We start from the raw sequence: 19185 nt of genomic DNA on the forward strand, positions 1-19185 counted from the left end.
TCTCTTAAGCATGCCGAATTAATCTCTTCACTTTACTTCAATACCCGAGCCATATTTCTTATGCGTGGGATGGTTCCCGAAAAATATCTAATCCTTAGTATTTTCACTCGAGTAATGCGTTAAATGGTCAAGTCGATCTATATATAACCCTTTTTAACACCCTCATTTTAGTTTTTTAAGTCAATGAAGACGATTTTCCGTGCTTTAAATGACGATTTTCAAGACTTAAGTTTTAAAAAACTTGAAAAATCGGCCTCAGTTACCGAGTTCCGCGGCGTATAGCTCAGCCTTGACGAGCGATTAAAAAATCGCTCTTTTTTCCTTCTTCTCAAAAGTGTTTTTCCAAGGTTTCTGCTTAGTACTTTTTAGAAATCTCTACTATATATTGTGGTTCAAATTTTCCGAGTTATATTTTTCGCAAACGAAAGATAGTTTCTACTTTATGTCAAATTTCAAGTGAAAAACGGGTCGACCATTTCGCGTTGTAAAACCAGACAGATGAAAGCCAAAATCTTCAAAAGTCATTAGAAGTATAGAAAAAGCACCAATTGTAAGGAATATTGCGTTTTTTTATTCCATAAAAATCATACCAACGCAACACCACCTGGATAAATTTAAAAATTTTCGAGGATTAACGAGATCGCGCGTGGTTTTGAAAAGTTGGTCATGTTTGGGCCACTGTATCATCACTAAAGCGTCGTATTTAGGTAAAATGGCATATAAGTATATATCTGGTAATGATTTATGAGTATTTACGCTAAGTTTCAAGCCTCTATCCCCAAAAAGGTGATTTTGGACTTGATTCCAGCTTTTTCCGATTTCGGACCGGTGCACCGCGGTGTGCGGCGCGGCGCGCCGGTCCGAAGACGGAAGACAATCGGAAGACGATCGGCCGCTGCGGCTGGCGTAAAGGTATTCGGCGCCCACGTCGACAACTGTAGAGTGTACAGCAAGCTAAAAATACCAAGCCAAGACATTGGAATGACTTATCGGCTTTAAAAACTGTATTACTACATGAGTTTCATGATAGCACTTCCTGTCGGCAGATTGCTAGACCTACTAGCCTCGAAAGCCGTGTAACCGTAACTTACTCGACTCGACATTTGCAATGCTACTCGAAACGCTCGAGTCGAGTACCAACTACTTAAGCGCATAAAAGTACCAACTACTCGACTCTACTCGAACTTTCGAGTACTCGCAAATCCCTAGAAGATAATGTTTTTTGTTGTTACGATAACGCGGCGCGAAAATTCAAATGACTGTTGGAAACGCGGTCATATTTAAATTTGTGGTTCGAAGAACTACTGGAATCGGAATCGATTTTTCACATTGACAAGTACTCATTTTCGATTCCGATTCTTGGCCGAGAATCGAGGAATCGAAGAACCGAGGAATCGAACCGACCCATCACTACTGAGAACCTAAGATATGGAAATAGTTGGTTACCTCTATTTATGCTTGTCGAATCAATTGGAAATGCTTTAAGCCTTTCCTGCCAGAGACTACGAAAGCAAAACGTTACCATGCTACGAGTAGCATAAGAATATTTTAAACCTCTCTGTACGGAGCTCTTTTTTGGGTACACGCGTCCCTCGGATTTGGGACCCAACTCAACGGGGCGCCCGCCCATTATGCCTGCCTCTCAGACGATCCTCTAACCCTTTCTTAGTGGGAGTCTGTGGTCAGCTTATTATTTTACCGGTGTTTCTTTATAAATAATTATTGATAATGATTTCTGAGAATTTACACTTATATAATGATAACTTACATATTTTTAAGCATAGTGAAATATTAAATGGATTTCTAGCATTGATAATAACCTAGTTAGGACCTTTTTATTTTTCAGAAGGTTAGGGGTCAAAACTCTTCTTTGATTAAACTTAGATATAACACTTCCCATCATTCTCTTTCATTAAAGGGAAAAAGGAATGCAAGCCTGAAAACCCATGAAAGAACTAGCTCTAGCTCTAGCTTTCCTAGAATCGGAGAGGGCCATCGAAAAATTCGGCGAAAATGTCATTAGCGCTCAACACCTGGACTGTATGAATGCACGTGTGATATTATTGTGAGAGTGGAAGGTTTGGTTTTTCCTCGTAGTTTATCCGAGACATCGTCAAGCAGCTGAGCAAATTTTCCACCCAAAATGAGTAGCTAACAATAGGGCATACAACCTACGTACGGAATTGGATCTGCAAGTTACATTACCTTAGAATACCGGCGTATTAGTACATAATTACTTATGGGTAAGTGAATAAATCAGAAAATATAGGGCATGTAATGTAGGAAGTTATTGGGATTGTAACATTCATGAGCGATGATGACAATAAAGCAGGAGCATCTCCCCATTACATATTGTTCATCCCGTATGGAAGAACAAGGTATTAAGGCATTCAGATGAGAAGTTCGTTGAAAATAACACTAAAATTTCATTTAAAATTCGCCCTACGCACAGAACAAAACAAAGAATTCATTACAACGAATGAAAAATTTGAGTTCGTAATAAATTATTCTTTGCAAAAACCATTGGCGTTTCAACCACTTTACTGCAAATTCCTGCTGTGGGAAGGATCATAAATGAGTGGGAGGGTCGGACTTAATTGACTGAATTACTTAACTTACTTAACTGAATTCTGGACTTAATAGACTGCTTGAAAAATGGAAGCGTTAATCAATTTCGTATTTGGAAAATATGAACACATAAGAGTAGCAATGTTTATCATCCCCAAGCAGTTATTCATGCTTCTGCACAGAGAAAGGTGAAATTCTGTGAAATAATTATTCTGATCAGATTCAAGCAAAAAAATGTAAAAACCACTGTGAAGAAGAGTTGCGAAGGCTTGTATCTTATTTTTATCTTTCTTTTTGCTCCAATGATAAATGTGTACACCCATGCCTTGCTTACCGCAAGGGAAGTGTTCCTTGGGGTATTTATTTATGTAAACATTTATAGTTTACAAAATATTTAAAAATAGTTGGCACGTATTTAAAGACGTTTTTTCTCGTCCAAATAAATTTGTGCGTACTTTTGATATTCCCACCTTTTGATTGGGTGGGCTAACATTCAGGAAAAAACTGCATGCTATCTCAGGGGTTTGTAATGCATTGGTGGCAGTTGAAGTCTAAATACAATTCTTGTATCACCATGCCCTTTAGTTGCTCATCCAAATGACAGACAAATGCTACTTTGAATACCATTTCATTGCCGGAGGAGTTAGTGAATGATAAATCATAACGGGCTTTACTTTGAAGTCCCACTAGGCATTAGCATCATAAGCAGCTACGTGAAATGGTCTTTAAATGCCTTGAAACCTAACTCAGGTTTTTCTTCCCTGAAAATGAATGAACGAGATTGCATTCTCTTCTAAAACAATTTCGTCTCGTCTTCATAAAAAACTGGTTGAGGGGGAGAGGAGCCACTCTCAATCACAGATTGGAGTTCATCAGAAAATGTTGCGGCATTGACTATTCTATCAGCACTTGCAGATTCACCTGATGTCGTAGCACTAAAACACCAGCACTAAGTTTAAAATTCTGGAACCGACCGGAGCTTCCACTAAATGTCTCTGAGTAATCACCACCATAATATAGGAACATCATTCAACCGTTTATTATAAATCAAGGTAATTAGAAGTCTTTCCACTTATTCCTGCAATGAACTTGTCGTGCATGTCGATCTCTCTGCTGAATTTGGTGTGGCTGATGTCACTGACATTTTAACCTCATCTTAATTCAGAATAACAGAGTGGACCTTCGACGTATTCCTGTGACGCAGAAGACCTACTGCTGATGGGAAGGAATGAAGCCATTGTGTTTGAGACTTTCTCTCGGACCCTTTTACGTGTTGATGCTATTCATACGCAACTAGGCCCCCGCTCTCCGATGACCTTGAAGGCTGAACCCTTTGCGTGGTAGTCAATTCGCCCGATAACCTATGATGGCAAAAATGACGTCTCTAACCGTATCGCTTAAAAAAATACGCATTTCCACTACCTCTAAGCTTAATTATTGATCTAAATTAACTGATCTTATTCAGTTAAAGGGACAAGAAAAATTACCATATAAGCTTGTGTAAGAGGCGCACCCCTCTTTTGAGAATCGACGCTATAAAGAAAAAAAATTTTGCGACATTTTTTTTATCCTATCGTGCGGTGTTGCAGACGTATGCCTGGAATTTCGACAGTTATCGAAATGTCCTCTTTCAGTACTATTTGAAAGAGGAAATTTTGATAACTGCGGCGGCATAAGAGGGAGTGGGAAGAGTTCCGATCCTCTCTTCGCATACGTCGTCGCCCTACATTGCTTGTCGTACTCACGAACAATTTTGTTTAATAGCTCTCTCAGGAGTATTGCTATAGAATTGCAGCCGCGGAAAATTTTAAGGCAAAACACGACAGGCACATAGCATGAGCTTTCCCAAGAGATTGAACAACAATCGGGGAAATCTCAGCGCCGTAGGATAATAACCACGTCGTAGATTTAAGGCCCCTTGCACACGCACCGATTTTAGACGGCCGGTAAAATATCGGCCGTCCACATTCCAATAGTGAACAATGGGAGAGCATTGGAGCTTGCACGCGTACCGACCACACGCCGGCACCGGCAAAATGCCGGTTAGCTGCCGGCCATTGTCACTGTGGATCGCCGGCGCCGGCTAAAAAACATATCAACGTATCGTTTGACCGGTAAAAATCCGGCGTTTCTGCAAGCATCGCTTCGCCGGTAAAATATCGGCCGATATTTTATCGGCCGTCCAAAATCGGTGTGTGTGCAAGGGGCATAACGGAACTACACTCGGCTCTCCATCAGCTAATGGCTCTGCTGTTTTTTTCCTTTCCGAGACTCCACAGGAAAATATCAAGTTACAGGGGAACAATGGAAACATGTTTCATCCCTACCCCAATTCCACCAACTGACCTTTTTCGGTCTACCAGGTTCAATTCTCCAAGTTTCTGGAGGTCAAAAGCTAGGTAAATCACCTTCTGAGCTCGAAGGTATCTCGATATCTTTCAGAAATTGTACGTCACGCACGAGGTTCTAAAGACCTAACGCGACGTATATCTGACAGCATTTAAGTTTATTGAGCTCTAATTGATTGACACAAAGATTTATAGCTAAAACAAGGCTACTAATATTCAAGATAGTCCAAACAGCACAATTTCGGAAGAACCAAGCGTAGCATATGCGCATTCAAATAAGACGAGACGGACTGGAAACTTCAGGCAACGCAAACTGCGTAAATCACATTGCTGCGCCTTCGCCCCTTCGCTTTAAAGGCAACGACGTCATATGCAAGATCGGACATGTTCTTCCCTTGCTCCTTTGCTCATAGCCTCGTAGCTTTAAATACAGAGGGGAGGGAGCACGCTCCTTCCCCTCGACCTCTCCTTCAGCGCTCTTCACTTATAAGCACTTCCGATTTCTTCCATCCACCATTAAGTCCAACAATGAGCACACTCGTTTGATTTTTTTAAACCGCAGGTTTTGACACCAATATTACTTTATGCAGTATAAATGCCGCGGGATGCCCACTCGTGGCAATAAATTTAGCGCGCGCTCCGGAGCGAATCACCCCTCGCGATCTTTTCAATGTTCACCTCTGGGGTACCGACGTGACGGAGCGATGCTTGCAAGAAATTCAAACAGGAGCATTTTAAAAATACGTCACTAAGCTCCCCTGCCTGCCGCTTGATTTTGACCCAGGGTTTCAGATGACTGACTCAGGCTGAAAACGAAGGCCACTCAGTTCCCCTTGGACTTGCGACCGGTGAAGGCGAGGGGGGAAGATAAGAAGTTTGTGTAAGAGGCACACCCCCATTTTCGGCTGCAATGTCTGGGAAAAAAGGTGCGCCTGTTACACGCGCTTATACGGTACTTAGGTGGGTCGTCTGTCCGGATGAATGAGGAGTAATGTTTTTGCGCATAAAATATGAGGCAAGCAGTTTTATCAATATGCGTAAAATGAGTGTAATTTCGTGTGTACTTAGCGCAAGTTCCCATTTTGTCAAGAGAGCATTAAAGGTTATTTGATTAGGCTAAGCAGCGTTGGAATGTTTCCCTGAGCAACGAATTTGCACTACATGTATCAAAATTGTGCTAAGAGAGGCTCGGGTCCACTTTTGCTACTGTTGCACGGGACATTGGAGGGTTCAATGAGCAGGAAGCAGTTGGTGCTACATTTGGTAGATTTAATATAGCAATAATCATAAGTACAGAGAAGTCACAAGTATAATTAGTACACAGGATTGTGTCACTCTCACATTGCAGGCCTAGAGGGCTGGGTGTATCAGGTCGGCCATCGGTCTGCGCTGGTTAGCGGTGACACAGGCGAACCAATCTGGTCGACTCTAAGGCCCTGATGGAGCGGGGCTTAGTGAGGGACTCATGGGGTTTATATTCCCTTATAGTCGGTGCCGGTCACCCCTCCAGCAGTGGTTCAGCCATCGACTATGCGACATATTAGGTCCCTAGTCTACAGAGTATGTCCCTCGCAACATTCTATCCTAAGCCGCCCTCAGACGGCGCAGTGGGTCGGGTGACACAGATACGGCAACAATATCCTCGGGACATTACAAATTTATACTAATGGTAATGCAGATTTTATTTTATTTGATTTTCAATTCCAGGTGCTATCAATGTTGTTAATTGTAGGAAAAGCAGAATATCTGAACTACAGAAAACAACTTATTCATTAGAATAACAAAACTATCGCATCAGTCAGGGACGTTACTACAGAATGAATATTTTAGGCCTTTGGGCTATCAATTAATTGACTGGGGGGACACCATACTATGTATGTACCTGCTAATAGACCATTCTGTAGTGCAATTATTTTTAGGAGAAGTGACTCATAGTTTTTAAATACACATTCAGAATGGATAGCGGTCATATTCTGTCTGCAAATGTTGTTTATTGTTGAAAATGTGTATTATTTAGTCATTCTTAGTCTTCAAATGACTATGATTGTGTTCCGAAATAATACAAATGAGTGTTGTTGTATTTTTCACGATCGGAATGGTGCTATTTAAAGTAATCCATTGTGTTTTTTTATAAGTGGAAGTGAATCATCAGGATTTACTACTTGTATTTGTGGTAGCTAGATATATTTAACATTAATGTATGTATTGAAGATTTTATTTATGCTTTGACCCTTCAGTAAAACTCCTTATGAGTGATAAAGTCACAGCCATATATATGTAGAGGAAAGTAGGGTCTTGCATAGAATTATCTCATCCCAAAGATAATTGCTGTAACATAATTACTATCTTTTAAATTTACTTTTATTTCTTTAAAAGGTCTGGGGGAAAGTAGCCAAAGACCTGGAAAGCCTGAAAAGTCAGGAGATTTAATGATGTTGAGATTTTGTAGCAAGCATGATAGTCTCCTATTCCACTTTTGGCGAGTTGCCACCATTTATTTAGTTAACTGGTAATTGGGAAGAATTTGTTGATAATGTATCTGGTCAGAAAGTATGCAGTTTGTTTTCATGAAAATGTAGCATCTCTGAATTGAATTGAACAATGTTTTCCTCATGCTTTCTCTCTGTCCATCCTCTTAGTCTGGCAACAGGACGTGCGTGTATGGCGTTGTGACAACATTTGTGAATCTGGTGAATGCTTATGAGAAGAAGGAAGCCCCATCGGAGGAGCTCAAGAAACTCGCTGAATTTGCTAAGCATCACATACCCCAGGAGCATGAGCTTGATGACCCTGACTTTGTTGCCAAGAGAACTGATGTAAGTACATATATCATGCACGACTACACCCTGTCTCAGAGGCTGTTTCTTGTGCTATTAGAATTTTGACAACTGAGAATTTTTACTTCAGGGCCTAAGCATTACTAAGCCCTTCAGATTTTTTGCGCCATGCAACATACATCATCATCTATTTTGTCTTTATTGGCAAGTTCTCCTATCTGCAAACCTTTTCATACTATCTATCAAGGTGTCCCCTAGGATGCTTCGTTTTGCCACTTTTTTTAGGAGTGAATCGTAATACCCGGTAAAAGTTGTGTACCCATATGCATAGATTAAAATGAGATTGCGGGTTGCCTACCCCACAAAACTGCTTTCGGGGATGCGATAAAAGGTCTTTTTCTCGATAACTAAAAGCAATAGAGCTTACGTATTTGGTCTAAAATATCAAGGAAAGACCAATATTATACCCCATTTGAAAAATGAGTGCTTGCTAAAACCAAATTTAAATTATTTACATTTTTAATGCTTTTTGTTAAAAATTTTGTAATTTCAAGACAAAATGGCGAACAAAAGATATTAATCGATTTTGAAAAAAAATCATATCTGTAACACCCAGGGGGTACCCAACTTTTGCAGGGTATTACGATTCGTTCATAAAAAAAGTAGCGAAACGAGGTACCCACGTGTCCACCCATCTATGTTGAAAACGTTGATTACATTCTCAAGGAATTGTGGAAAAGCTTTGTGGGGAAAACTCAGCAACGACTGATAACTGGAAAAAATTTTTTTTGACACCAACAGCATGTGGCACAAACCAGTAGCCCAATTCTCCATGGGGTAAAAGTAGAAGACCATGGTAAATTTCCATGCAATTTTAATGCTAATCAATCTGGTTTCAACACTTTGTGTCATTATCAAGGTACAAGGAGCCAATTTGAAGTGTCGTTTAGCATTGGCAGGGGAAAGATAGAGTTGGGAAATAATTAATGGGGGAGGTGATACATAGGTCATACCCTTCCATTGTCCAATTCATTGAATTTTCGTGATCCACTCTAATCGAAGCAAAAAACTAGTTTTTATCAGGATTTTGTCCTGAAGGTTGAATGGCGAGGGAAGGGGGCAGAGGAGTGGTTGAAGGAGTGGTTTGTAGTGGGCCCAGCACGCCCGCCATTGGTCCATTGATGGGATGTTAGTCTGTGTTCCCCTTGGGGCTTTTCGTTAAGAGCAGGCTAATGCCAATGCCGGCTGGGTTTCTCCCAACCCTTCTTCCCTCAAGCGGCGCAGTTGACCTTTGCTGTTGGTCGCCTCCTCAAAATTCCTAATTGCCTTGTTCCTTTGCTCTGACTGCCTCAGAAATCAAAATCCCATAGTGCAAGCTCCTCTCTAAATGCTTCTCTATGCCCAACAACCGACACACATTCTGGAAGAGTTCCGAGGTAAAATTACTACCCTGATCGGAAAGTATTTTTTCCGGGACACCGAACTTAAGTATCCAATCGCGCACCAGAGTAACGGACACAGATTCCGCGGTTTGATCCCCCAAGGGCGCCATCACCAAATACCGTGAAAAATGATCTATGATGGATAATACGTAACGATTTCCGCGTTCCGTTTTTGGGAGCGGCCCCACGATGTCTAGTGCAATGAATTGGAATGGTCGGTCCGCCTCCGGCAGCGGCTGCAATGGCGCCTTTGTCTTCCCATATGGCGACCTACGTAGACATGACACGCACCCCCTGACGTAATCAGTACAGTCTTTCTTCCATCCCGGCCACCAATACTGACCGCCCACGCGATACTTCGTGGAATTTACACCCATGTGCCCAGCGAGCCTATGGTCATGACACTGCGTTAGTATTTGCCTCCTCAAACCAGCAGGAACAACTACTTTGTGCACCCCTTCCTCAATTCGACACAGCAAGCCATCCGCAAATTCAAACTTATTCTTCCCGATCCATCCGATGCACTCTGCGTCTGCTTCTTGCGCCTCCTTTAGATTCAGTTCCTCCTCTGCAGCGACTTTTCTTACCTTGCGGCTCAACCCATCGGCATTCCCATGCAATTTCCCCGGCTTATGACACACCTCGTAATCGTATTCCGACAATTTTAATGTCCAACGAATCAACCGGCTATTAGGATCCTTCAGACTAAATAACCATTTAAGAGCCGCATGATCAGTGATAATGTTAAATTTTCGCCCATATAAGTAACACCTGAAATACCCTACGGCCCAAACGACGGCGAGTAATTCTCGTTCAGTGGCAGAATAATTTTGCTCCGCTTGATTAAGCCTACGAGATGCAAAGGCGACGGGATGTTCTTCTCCACCAATCTCTTGTGATAACACGGCGCCGAGGGCGTGATTACTAGCATCGGTAGACAACGTGAACGGTTTCCGAAAATCAGGATATGCCAGCACAGGGGTGGAAGTTAGAGAGTATTTCAATTGACTCAAAGCAGCCTCGCATTCAGCGTCCCACTCGAATGCCCTCCCCTTTTTAAGAAGATTTGTGAGCGGCTTTGCAATCGACGCGAATCCCTTTACAAATCGCCGATAGTAGTTAGCCAGGCCGAGAAATGACTGCAGCTCTCGGACGTTCGTAGGTGTTGGAAAATCTCGCACCGCTTGAATTTTTTCTGATTCCGGTCGCACCCCTTCACCACTTATCACATGACCCAAATACTTCACGCTGCTTTCCGCAAAATTGCATTTCTCTATTTTTAACGACAACCCAGCGTCACTTAGCCGCTGGAAAACAGAGCGTAACCGGACAACATGATCATCCACCGTGTCACTGAATACGATAATATCGTCTAAATAGACGAGACAACGTTCCGGCTTAAGGCCTCTAAGTACGCCGTCCATCATCCGCTGAAAACTTCCTGGCGCGTTCCTAAGGCCGAAGGGCATGCGTTTATACTCATACAGGCCACTATCGACAATAAACGCGGTTTTCTCCTGCGAGTCTTTAGCCATGGGTATCTGGTGATAACCACTCGTCATATCCAAAGTAGTGAAATAGCGACACCCCCCTAAATAATCCAAAGTTTCTACTATGTTAGGTAGCGGGTACACGTCAGGAATTGTGACAGCATTAAGTGCCCTAAAGTCTACACAAAAACGGTACGCCGGCTTTCCATCGGTAGACTTTTTTGGAACAATAACAATTGGGCTCGCCCAAGGACTGGAACTAGGGGATATTACCCCAGTTTTTAACTGCTCTTGGACGAATTGTTCAACCAAGGGCTTCTGGTGAAAAGGAATCCGATACGGACGTCGGTATATTGGACGAGCGTCACCAGTAGGAATATGATGTTCGACGAGATTAGTAACAGGGATGGATTCCTTTTCACTAAATAGTCCCCGAAAACTTTCTATTAGTTCCTGAAGAGGTTTCCTTTCCGACTCTGAAAGGTGTGCAAGTTTTTCCGTGAGATCCCACCCCGACTTGTCCTTCTCCGCGCGTCTAATTGCTCTTTCCGGAACTTCACTAATTTCCACACCGTTTGCCGCGGCAATCGTCGTACCTCGACGTATTCTAATTCCCTCGTCACTCCAATTAGACATCATTACTATTACCCGGTTTTCCTCATCCACCCTACTCAGAGTCCGGGCAACGGCGCACCCTTCCACTTCGATCAATCTGGGTTCTATCACAACCATTTCTGCGCCCCCTACCGCCGCGCGTGGTACAGTCACTAGAAACCTTTTTTCCGACCGCGGCGGTATGTACTCCTCATCTGAAAGAATTACCGCATGGTCCTTGTCCGTAGTGATCCGGAACGCACTAAATGTCTTTTCCGAACGATCATTCTCTACCCCATCAGCCCCGTGCAGCGGAATTACACGCCCGTCTAGTTTCATTGCCCTTTCTGGAAGGTTGATTACACATCCGTATTTACATAGAAAATCTAACCCCAAAATCCCTTCAAAACCGCCCAATGTTTCAACTACTTGCACATTGATTGGATAAACATAACCGCCTATTTCTAAAGACACCGGCTTCTCACCATAACTTTTCAGCACCCGCCCCGCGACGCCTCGGATGCGATATTGTGACGGCTTCATCCCGCTCCCTCTACACGATCCCCGCACTAATAATGACACTTGGGCCCCAGTGTCTAACAGAAACGAGCACATTTTCCCTTCAACCACCGCTCGCACGACTAAGTCCTTCACTCCCGCACTCACCTGGACGGCTGGAATCAGCACTTCCTTTACCAGGGGTCGGCACCGGCGGGACGGTCGACCCCTTTGCCATTTAAATTGGCCGCCCGGCTCGATGACCCCTTCCTGCACTCACGAGCAAAATGGCCCTCCACGCCGCAGCTGTAGCACTTCCCACGGCGTTGGCTGCGACACTCACGGGCGAAATGGCCAGTGCACCCGCAATTGTAGCACTCACGAGCCGTCACCTGGAACGCTCGACGACTGGGCGATGGATTACGCGGCGTCCTCTCAGCCTCCCGGATTCTCACTGCCGTCGCGACGGCGGCGTCGAAACTCTCGGGCATAGCGAGTCGGCATAGCCTGCCCAATTCGCCCGAAAGGCCTCTCAAGAAGGCATCCAAGGCTCGCTGATCAGCCTCGTATCTCATTGCCTCCATCCGCTCCGGAGTTCCGCCGATTTCCACCGTCTGCGCGTTGATCCGCCTGACTCGATCCGCGAACACTTCGATGTCCTCCTTTGGCTCCATGTGAATGACTGCTAGGAGCTCTCGGTAGAAACGAGCGGTCTTTTTCGAGTGATAGCGGTCGAGAATGATGTTCTTCCATGCCGAGTAAGTTGCCGCCGTCTTACATTCTAGTCTCGTGCGCTCGTACACCGCGGCTTCCCCACCCAGACGTAGCCGCGCGGCAGCGAGCGTTTCCCCATCGCTCCATCCGCTCAGGGATGCCACCTGCTGGACTCGCTCGAGGTAGGCACCGACGTCATCGCCGGGGCGACCATGGAAGGGTTCTATGGAATTTAGGAGGGTGAATTTTGCACTCGCGGGTGAAGCGACCTCCTGCCCTTCTCCCCTGGCGACGACGGCTCTCAAACGCTCGTTCTCAGCACCCAGCTGCTCAAGTTTGTCTGAAAAGTCGTCGATCACCCGTTGGAGGTCCACCTCTTGCCCGCCAAAACTAACCCGACTCGCCATCTCGCCTTAGGTCGTCTCGTGTACTGCCCCTTGATACATATCGATCCCCACTTCGGACAACAGATGTAAGGTTCAGTATATCGATAGCATCAGGGAAAGGCAGGATTAGTTTAAAGGAAAAACTCCATTACTCAAGCAGGTTTATTGGGCACATCCGCACTCTACAGCTGCCAAACACACTCTCTGCTCTTCGTGGACACAACTCCGATGGCCGTTCTCATAGCATGCCTCTCCGTGTGATATCTCCTCTATCTTCTCACTCGCGGCCACCCAAGAGGCTGCCTTCTGCTGACGCTGCACGGTTCTCACGCATAAGGCGATGGGGAGTGGGGTACGTGACAGGAAGGGTGATAAGACGAGACGCAAACCGCCAATGCAGCGGCCCGTGGGCGGTGGGTGGCGAGAGGTGGAAAAAGGAGGTCACGTCCCATCTTCGTGATACTTACAATTCTGTCTTAAAAACATTAATATTTGAAATATGTTTTATACTCATAGGCAATTTGTTAAAAATAAGCGAGGCAGAGTGATGTGGACCTCTTTTGGCACATAATTGTTGTAAGATATGCATATTTTCACTTCCACGGGTCAGATAATCATGAACCGAGGAGTTTGGTAAAAATAAGGTAGGGTTCTTTTTTACAAATAATGCACAGTAAAAAATGTACATACTTGGTAGTGTCATTATATTATATTTTAGAAATAATGGCTTTCCAGGAGACCTGATGGACACATTTGCCATAACTTTCAAGGCTCTTTTTTGCATAGAGAATGCTCTAGCAGCAGCACTTGTGTTTCCCCATAAAACTACACAATAAGCCAAGTGAGAATGAATTTTGGCATAATATATCAATTTCAGTATTTCTAATGAAGTAGTTGGAGCCAATTTGCGAATCATATATATTCCCGTTGCCATTTTGCTAACTAAATCCTCAATATGATATTGCCAATCAAGGTTTTCAGTTAATTTCAACCCTAAAAATTTTGTTGAGCTAGACTGCTGAATGGCTGTTGATGAATTAGTCTTAGGTAGAGGACTCGTTTCTGGAGGACTAATTTTGTGATGGAAATTTAAAAAACATGTTTTATTTCCATTCATTTTTTTTTTTTTTTAAGTTAATAAAGATAAAAATTAATACACTATCACCCTTATCAAAACTCTTTAGATCACTTGCAGTACGATCATAATAAAACTTAGGCATTACCCATTCACTCTCTTTGTTTACAATTTTTGGTTTTAACAATACTGAATTCACTGGTAACTTGCTTTTCAACATCTTGCTTAAGAACAATTGTGCAGGGCTAAATTCCTGATTAGACAAAGGACTATTTCTGTACTCAATCAACATAAATGCTAAGTCTTTTTTACTTGTAAAAGCCCTTTTCAATAACTGTTTACAAATTGATACAGCTTTCTCAGCCCTACCATTACTCTTAGGGTAGTGCGGGCTACTGGTGATACTTGATGAATTCCACTCCTTGGCAAATTTAATAAATTCTGAACTGGAAAACGGAACATTGTCTGATAATAATTTATCTGGTGTTCTGTTATGAGAAAAAATACATTTTAATTTATAAATTACATCCTTGGCTGTTTTATTTTGCAGCTTTTCTAACTCAATCCAGTTAGAGTACGCATCAACAACTGTCAGATAATTTTCTCCTCCAAAGGAAAACAAATCACATGATATAAATTCCCATGGTCTATTTGGCTTAATATGACTTAGTAGTGGCTCTTTACCATCTTGAAAACGATACTTTACACAGATTTTACAGGAAAGCACCCATCGTTCAATATCTCGGCCCATATTTGGCCAAAACAATAATGCTCTTGCTCTTGATTTGCATTTACTTACACCTAGGTGTGACTCATGTATTAAATTTAACATTTGAAGTCTTAGACTCAAGGGAACAACAATTTTATTCCCAACAAACAACATACCACTTTCATGTGAAATATTTTCTTTCATTTTATAATATTGTTTTAACTTAGAGCTTAACATGTCTTTATTCGAAGGCCATTTTCCCGGACAATAATCTAATACTTTGCTTAATACAGGATCGTTTTTTGTAGCCTCTTTGAACACAGCCTTTTTACTGTCTGACATGCTCAATTGATTGCATAAACTATGGATCATTTTACAATCTTCTAGATCACTACTTTCATTAGCATCATCCTTAATTTGACTGCTTTTCCGTGACAACAGATCTGCTATTATATTATTTCTGCCAGGTATATGCTTAACATTTAAATCATATTTTAATAACTTAAGTCTATATTTTTGTAGACTACTTGGAATTTTATGTAATTCCTTACTAAGCACACCAAGAATTGGTTTGTGATCAGTAAATATCGTTACCCTTCTACCATACACAAATTGATGATGTTTTGTGACTGCAAAGCCCACAGCTTTCAGCTCCTTCTCAATTGCAGAGCATCTTTTCTCTGAGTCGCTTAGAGATCTAGAACTAAAGGCAACAGGTCTCTCACTTTGCATTATACATGCCCCCAGGCCCTCATTACAAGCATCAACATATATCTCAATCGGTACATTTGGATCAAAAATCTTTAACGTTGCCGCTGTACTAATTCTATTTTTCAATTATTTGAATGCAATGGCTTGAGCAGTAGACCAATTCCACACAACATTTTTTCTTAAAAGTTGCCTGAGTGGTGCAGTTATTTTTGCCAAGTTTGGGATGAACTTACTTAAAAAATTTGCCATCCCTAAAACTCTTTGCAACTCCTTTTTATTTTTAGGCTCCTCTAATGCTAAAATTGAATTAACTTGCTTTGGGTCAGGCTCAACACCCTTCTCCGAAAACATTAAACCCAGATACTTAACATTATCTACTTTGTACTGTATCTTCTTAGGGTTAAATTTAATATTATTATTCTTAGCCCTTTTCATTAACTTAGCCAACGTCTCATCATGCTCCTTTTCAGTGTTAGTTGCAACAATGAAATCATCAAAATATATACCAACGTTTTGTATGTCTCCGAAACATTTTACAATCTCTTTCTGAAATATGTCTGGACTAACACTAAGACCAAAAGGTAATCTTTTAAATTAAAATTTTCCAAAAGGTGTGATAAAAGTTGTTAACAGACTACTTTCTTCATCTAACTCCAATTGAGAGAATCCATCCTTCATATCTAAGACAGTATAGTACTTTTTTCCCCTTAAAAGTAGTTCTAATTCACTACTAGATGGGATGGGGTACAGATTTACCTTCATACATTTGTTTAACTGTGTGTGATCTAAACAAATTCGAAGGTTGCCATTGGGTTTTTCTACAATTACTATGTTATTTACTAGCCTCGATGACGTCAAAGGTGCCTAAACATCACGCGAAGCTATTGTTGTGATTGTTTGTAATAGTTGCCAGTAGTTGTGAGAGCTTCGTTTGTTAGACGTGTTGATTATTTTATATTTAAAGATAAATATCCGACTATAGAGGCTTGGAAGCCACCGTATTTTTCATTATTTATAATATTAATATCTGAGTAAGGCCATAAAATATAAAACTGGAGCAGTTAAACCAAAAATTTGATAATAACTAAATAACATCGTTGTAGGAGTCTGAGCCACGGCTATTGGAAGGGGGATACGTTAATTGTAAGTTGATGTTATCGACGGCATATCATTCATTTTAGTATGTAATTAGAACGATTTTGATGTTTACTAATGTCCGCTTAGCTTTTATATACAATAACTTCATCCGTTTATTCGTAGGTACCGGAGAATTCGTCATTTAGGACTGTCTGTGCTTGTATTATGAGGTGAATTCCAGTCGATGCAACTTTTGCTCGCTGATTGGAGACCTCTAGGAACATTTTTGTGCCAAAATAGTGTTATTTTCAACGTGACATCTCCCGTTAAGCTACTGCTAATAATCACAGTGCCAGTGGTTGTAATGCACAAAGTTTGACAAGGTTGAAAAATATCGGCCAAGAGTTATCAGTGTTCCATCGTGATTGAATTGTAAAATGTGCTATTACGCTATCGATAAATGTCTAACAGTAGTGTAAAAATTGTCAGTGGCGTGCTAATCTCCGTTGTTCACCGTAGATATGACATTTCACGATCACGCTATTGAAATAAAAACTGTGTGTGAAGTTTGTTATTCCATTATTTCAACGAATAGTAGCGAGAAATGTCACCTGTGTCACTTGTGTGGGATAATTTAAGGGTTTAAATCAGTGAATAAATAGTTGTATTCATCATAACGAGTTCTGTTATTGTAAGTTGTACGTGATGAATATAAGAATGTGATAGTGACATCCAGTTTTTGATAAGAGTATTTGCCTATTTCCCACTATATTATTATGGTATATGCTAGTATATTGTTTATGGATTTACCTATATTATTGAAATAGGTTGTAGCTTGTGCGTGTGTTGGCAGCGGAACCGATTCGCGATCTCACATGTGGATTGTGTGCAGACTGCTTTGCTGTGAATTCGTACCGTAGGACGGATAGGACTACCTTCTCCGTCAATCCGGCGTTGCCAAATTCAACAGGCCAGCTTACTCTAATGTCAACAGCACAGCTTACGATCGTTATCCTCCAGTATTACAAGTTTCTTTTACAACTCGATTTGCCGCCGACGTATAGCAATAATTTGTCTTAACAAATTCCATGAGGGTCGTGGCATCAATTTTTGGTGTCCTAAAAAAAGGCTGGTGTCCTAACACCCCATGCCACACGCCTTTTAGGCGGCTTGCGGGGTATTATGTAGACGTAGATGAATTTCAGGTGTACTATTCGAACGAGTGGCAACGTTATCATCCATTTTTCTGATAACCAAAACACACGATGTGAAACGCTTGTACTTCATCATCCCGATGCCGCATCATTAATATCCCAAGTAATAATCTAGGCACAATAGCAATAGGAAAACTTGCCCAAGAATAACAGAACAAAATAAAGTGACGATGAGCGGCTAAATACTCCCTCAAAACAATTTTTACACCATGCGCTCAGCGTATTTCCCTACTCCCTATGATTGTTTAGGCACCTATGACATCACGCCTGGCCTCGGCAACGCTCGGGTGTCTTCGCGCAGTGGTCGGGTCAGAGAAATTTTTCTCGATTTTAAATGCAATTTTTTTATTTCTTTTGATGTTGAATGGAGAAACTGAAGGTATTTTTGCGAGCTAATGTATCCATTTGACTTATTCAAAATAGTTTTTAGAGCAATCTACGACCCATGCAAGTTCCTCATTCTCCGTACTGAGTTTATTACGGGCACTGAGTTAGACTTTAGTTCCAATCTTACAGTTGTGGGAAACTTGCCTAATCCTTTGAAGACTTGCTCATAAGTTTTAAAAAACATTTCCCTAGTACACCCTTCAGTTCTTTCATACAATCCGAAAGAGTCAACCTTCTTTATAAGGTTCAGCCTTACACAAGTATTTAATCCCAAAATTGGTACATTATCAATTTTAACAACAACAAATTTTACTTTTACCTTACGTCCCTTTACTATGCAATTTAGTATCACTGACCCCACTATTTCTAGTTTCTTATTAGAGTAAGTTAACAATTTAAATTTTGTCTTTTCGACCTTTTCTTTTATAGGCAAACGATTGAACAATCTGTACGGCAATACATTACATTGTCCCCCTGTGTCCAACTTGCAGCAGATTTCGGCGTCTTCAATCTTGATTTTCTCTCTCCACACTTGGCCATCCTTTGTCCATTCTTCTTTGTGCAGCACATCGACAAACAGCTCCAACTCCGACTCTTCCTTGCTGTCTCGCTTCTTTGTTTGTTCATGCAACTGGCAGGCGTTCCCCCGCATTCGACAGCTGATCACGAAATGATTCTTCATGCCGCAGTAGTTGCACACCTTATTGTACGCCGGGCACTTAGCTCTTTCGTGCGTAAATCCACACTTCTGACACTTATATTTCCGATTACTTATTTCATCTTCAGATGCATTAATATTTCCCTTATTAGCAAAAGTCTTACGATTTTTCTTTATCAAATTAACTTCTTTGCTCGCACCTTGCAACGTTTCAGACTGCATTTTACTCGTCTCAGCAGCCCTACCATAGTTTATCACATCGGATAACGTTAGGTCACTGATTCTTAACAGTCTCTCTTGTAATTGTGAATCGTTTATACTGATCACAATCCTATCTCTTATTAAACTTTCTTCTTCAACAAAGTCACCGTCTTTGGCAAGCTTTCTAAGAGCAGTTACAAAATGCTCAAACAATTCACCATCCTCTAGTCTACGTGAGAAAAACTTAAACCTGTGATAGATCTTTCTAGGCTCACAAAACTTGTTAAATGCCTCAAGTACCTTATCAAATTTTTTGGCCTCTTCATCGGAAAGCTT

General features: G+C 41.7%; 1 protein-coding gene across 1 annotated transcript in view; it reads left to right on the forward strand.

Moving 5' to 3' along the window:
• LOC124163447 (protein unc-45 homolog B) overlaps positions 1-19185 on the forward strand; it is a 233099-nt gene that overhangs the window by 114873 nt on the left and 99041 nt on the right. Inside the window, exon 14 of the mRNA XM_046540368.1 lies at positions 7556-7732. Within this exon, the coding sequence (XP_046396324.1) occupies positions 7556-7732 (177 nt within the window). The remainder of the gene's footprint in view (positions 1-7555; positions 7733-19185) is intronic.

The sequence above is a fragment of the Ischnura elegans genome, chromosome 8, assembly GCF_921293095.1.
Source record: "Ischnura elegans chromosome 8, ioIscEleg1.1, whole genome shotgun sequence".
Lineage (NCBI taxonomy): Eukaryota > Metazoa > Arthropoda > Insecta > Odonata > Coenagrionidae > Ischnura > Ischnura elegans.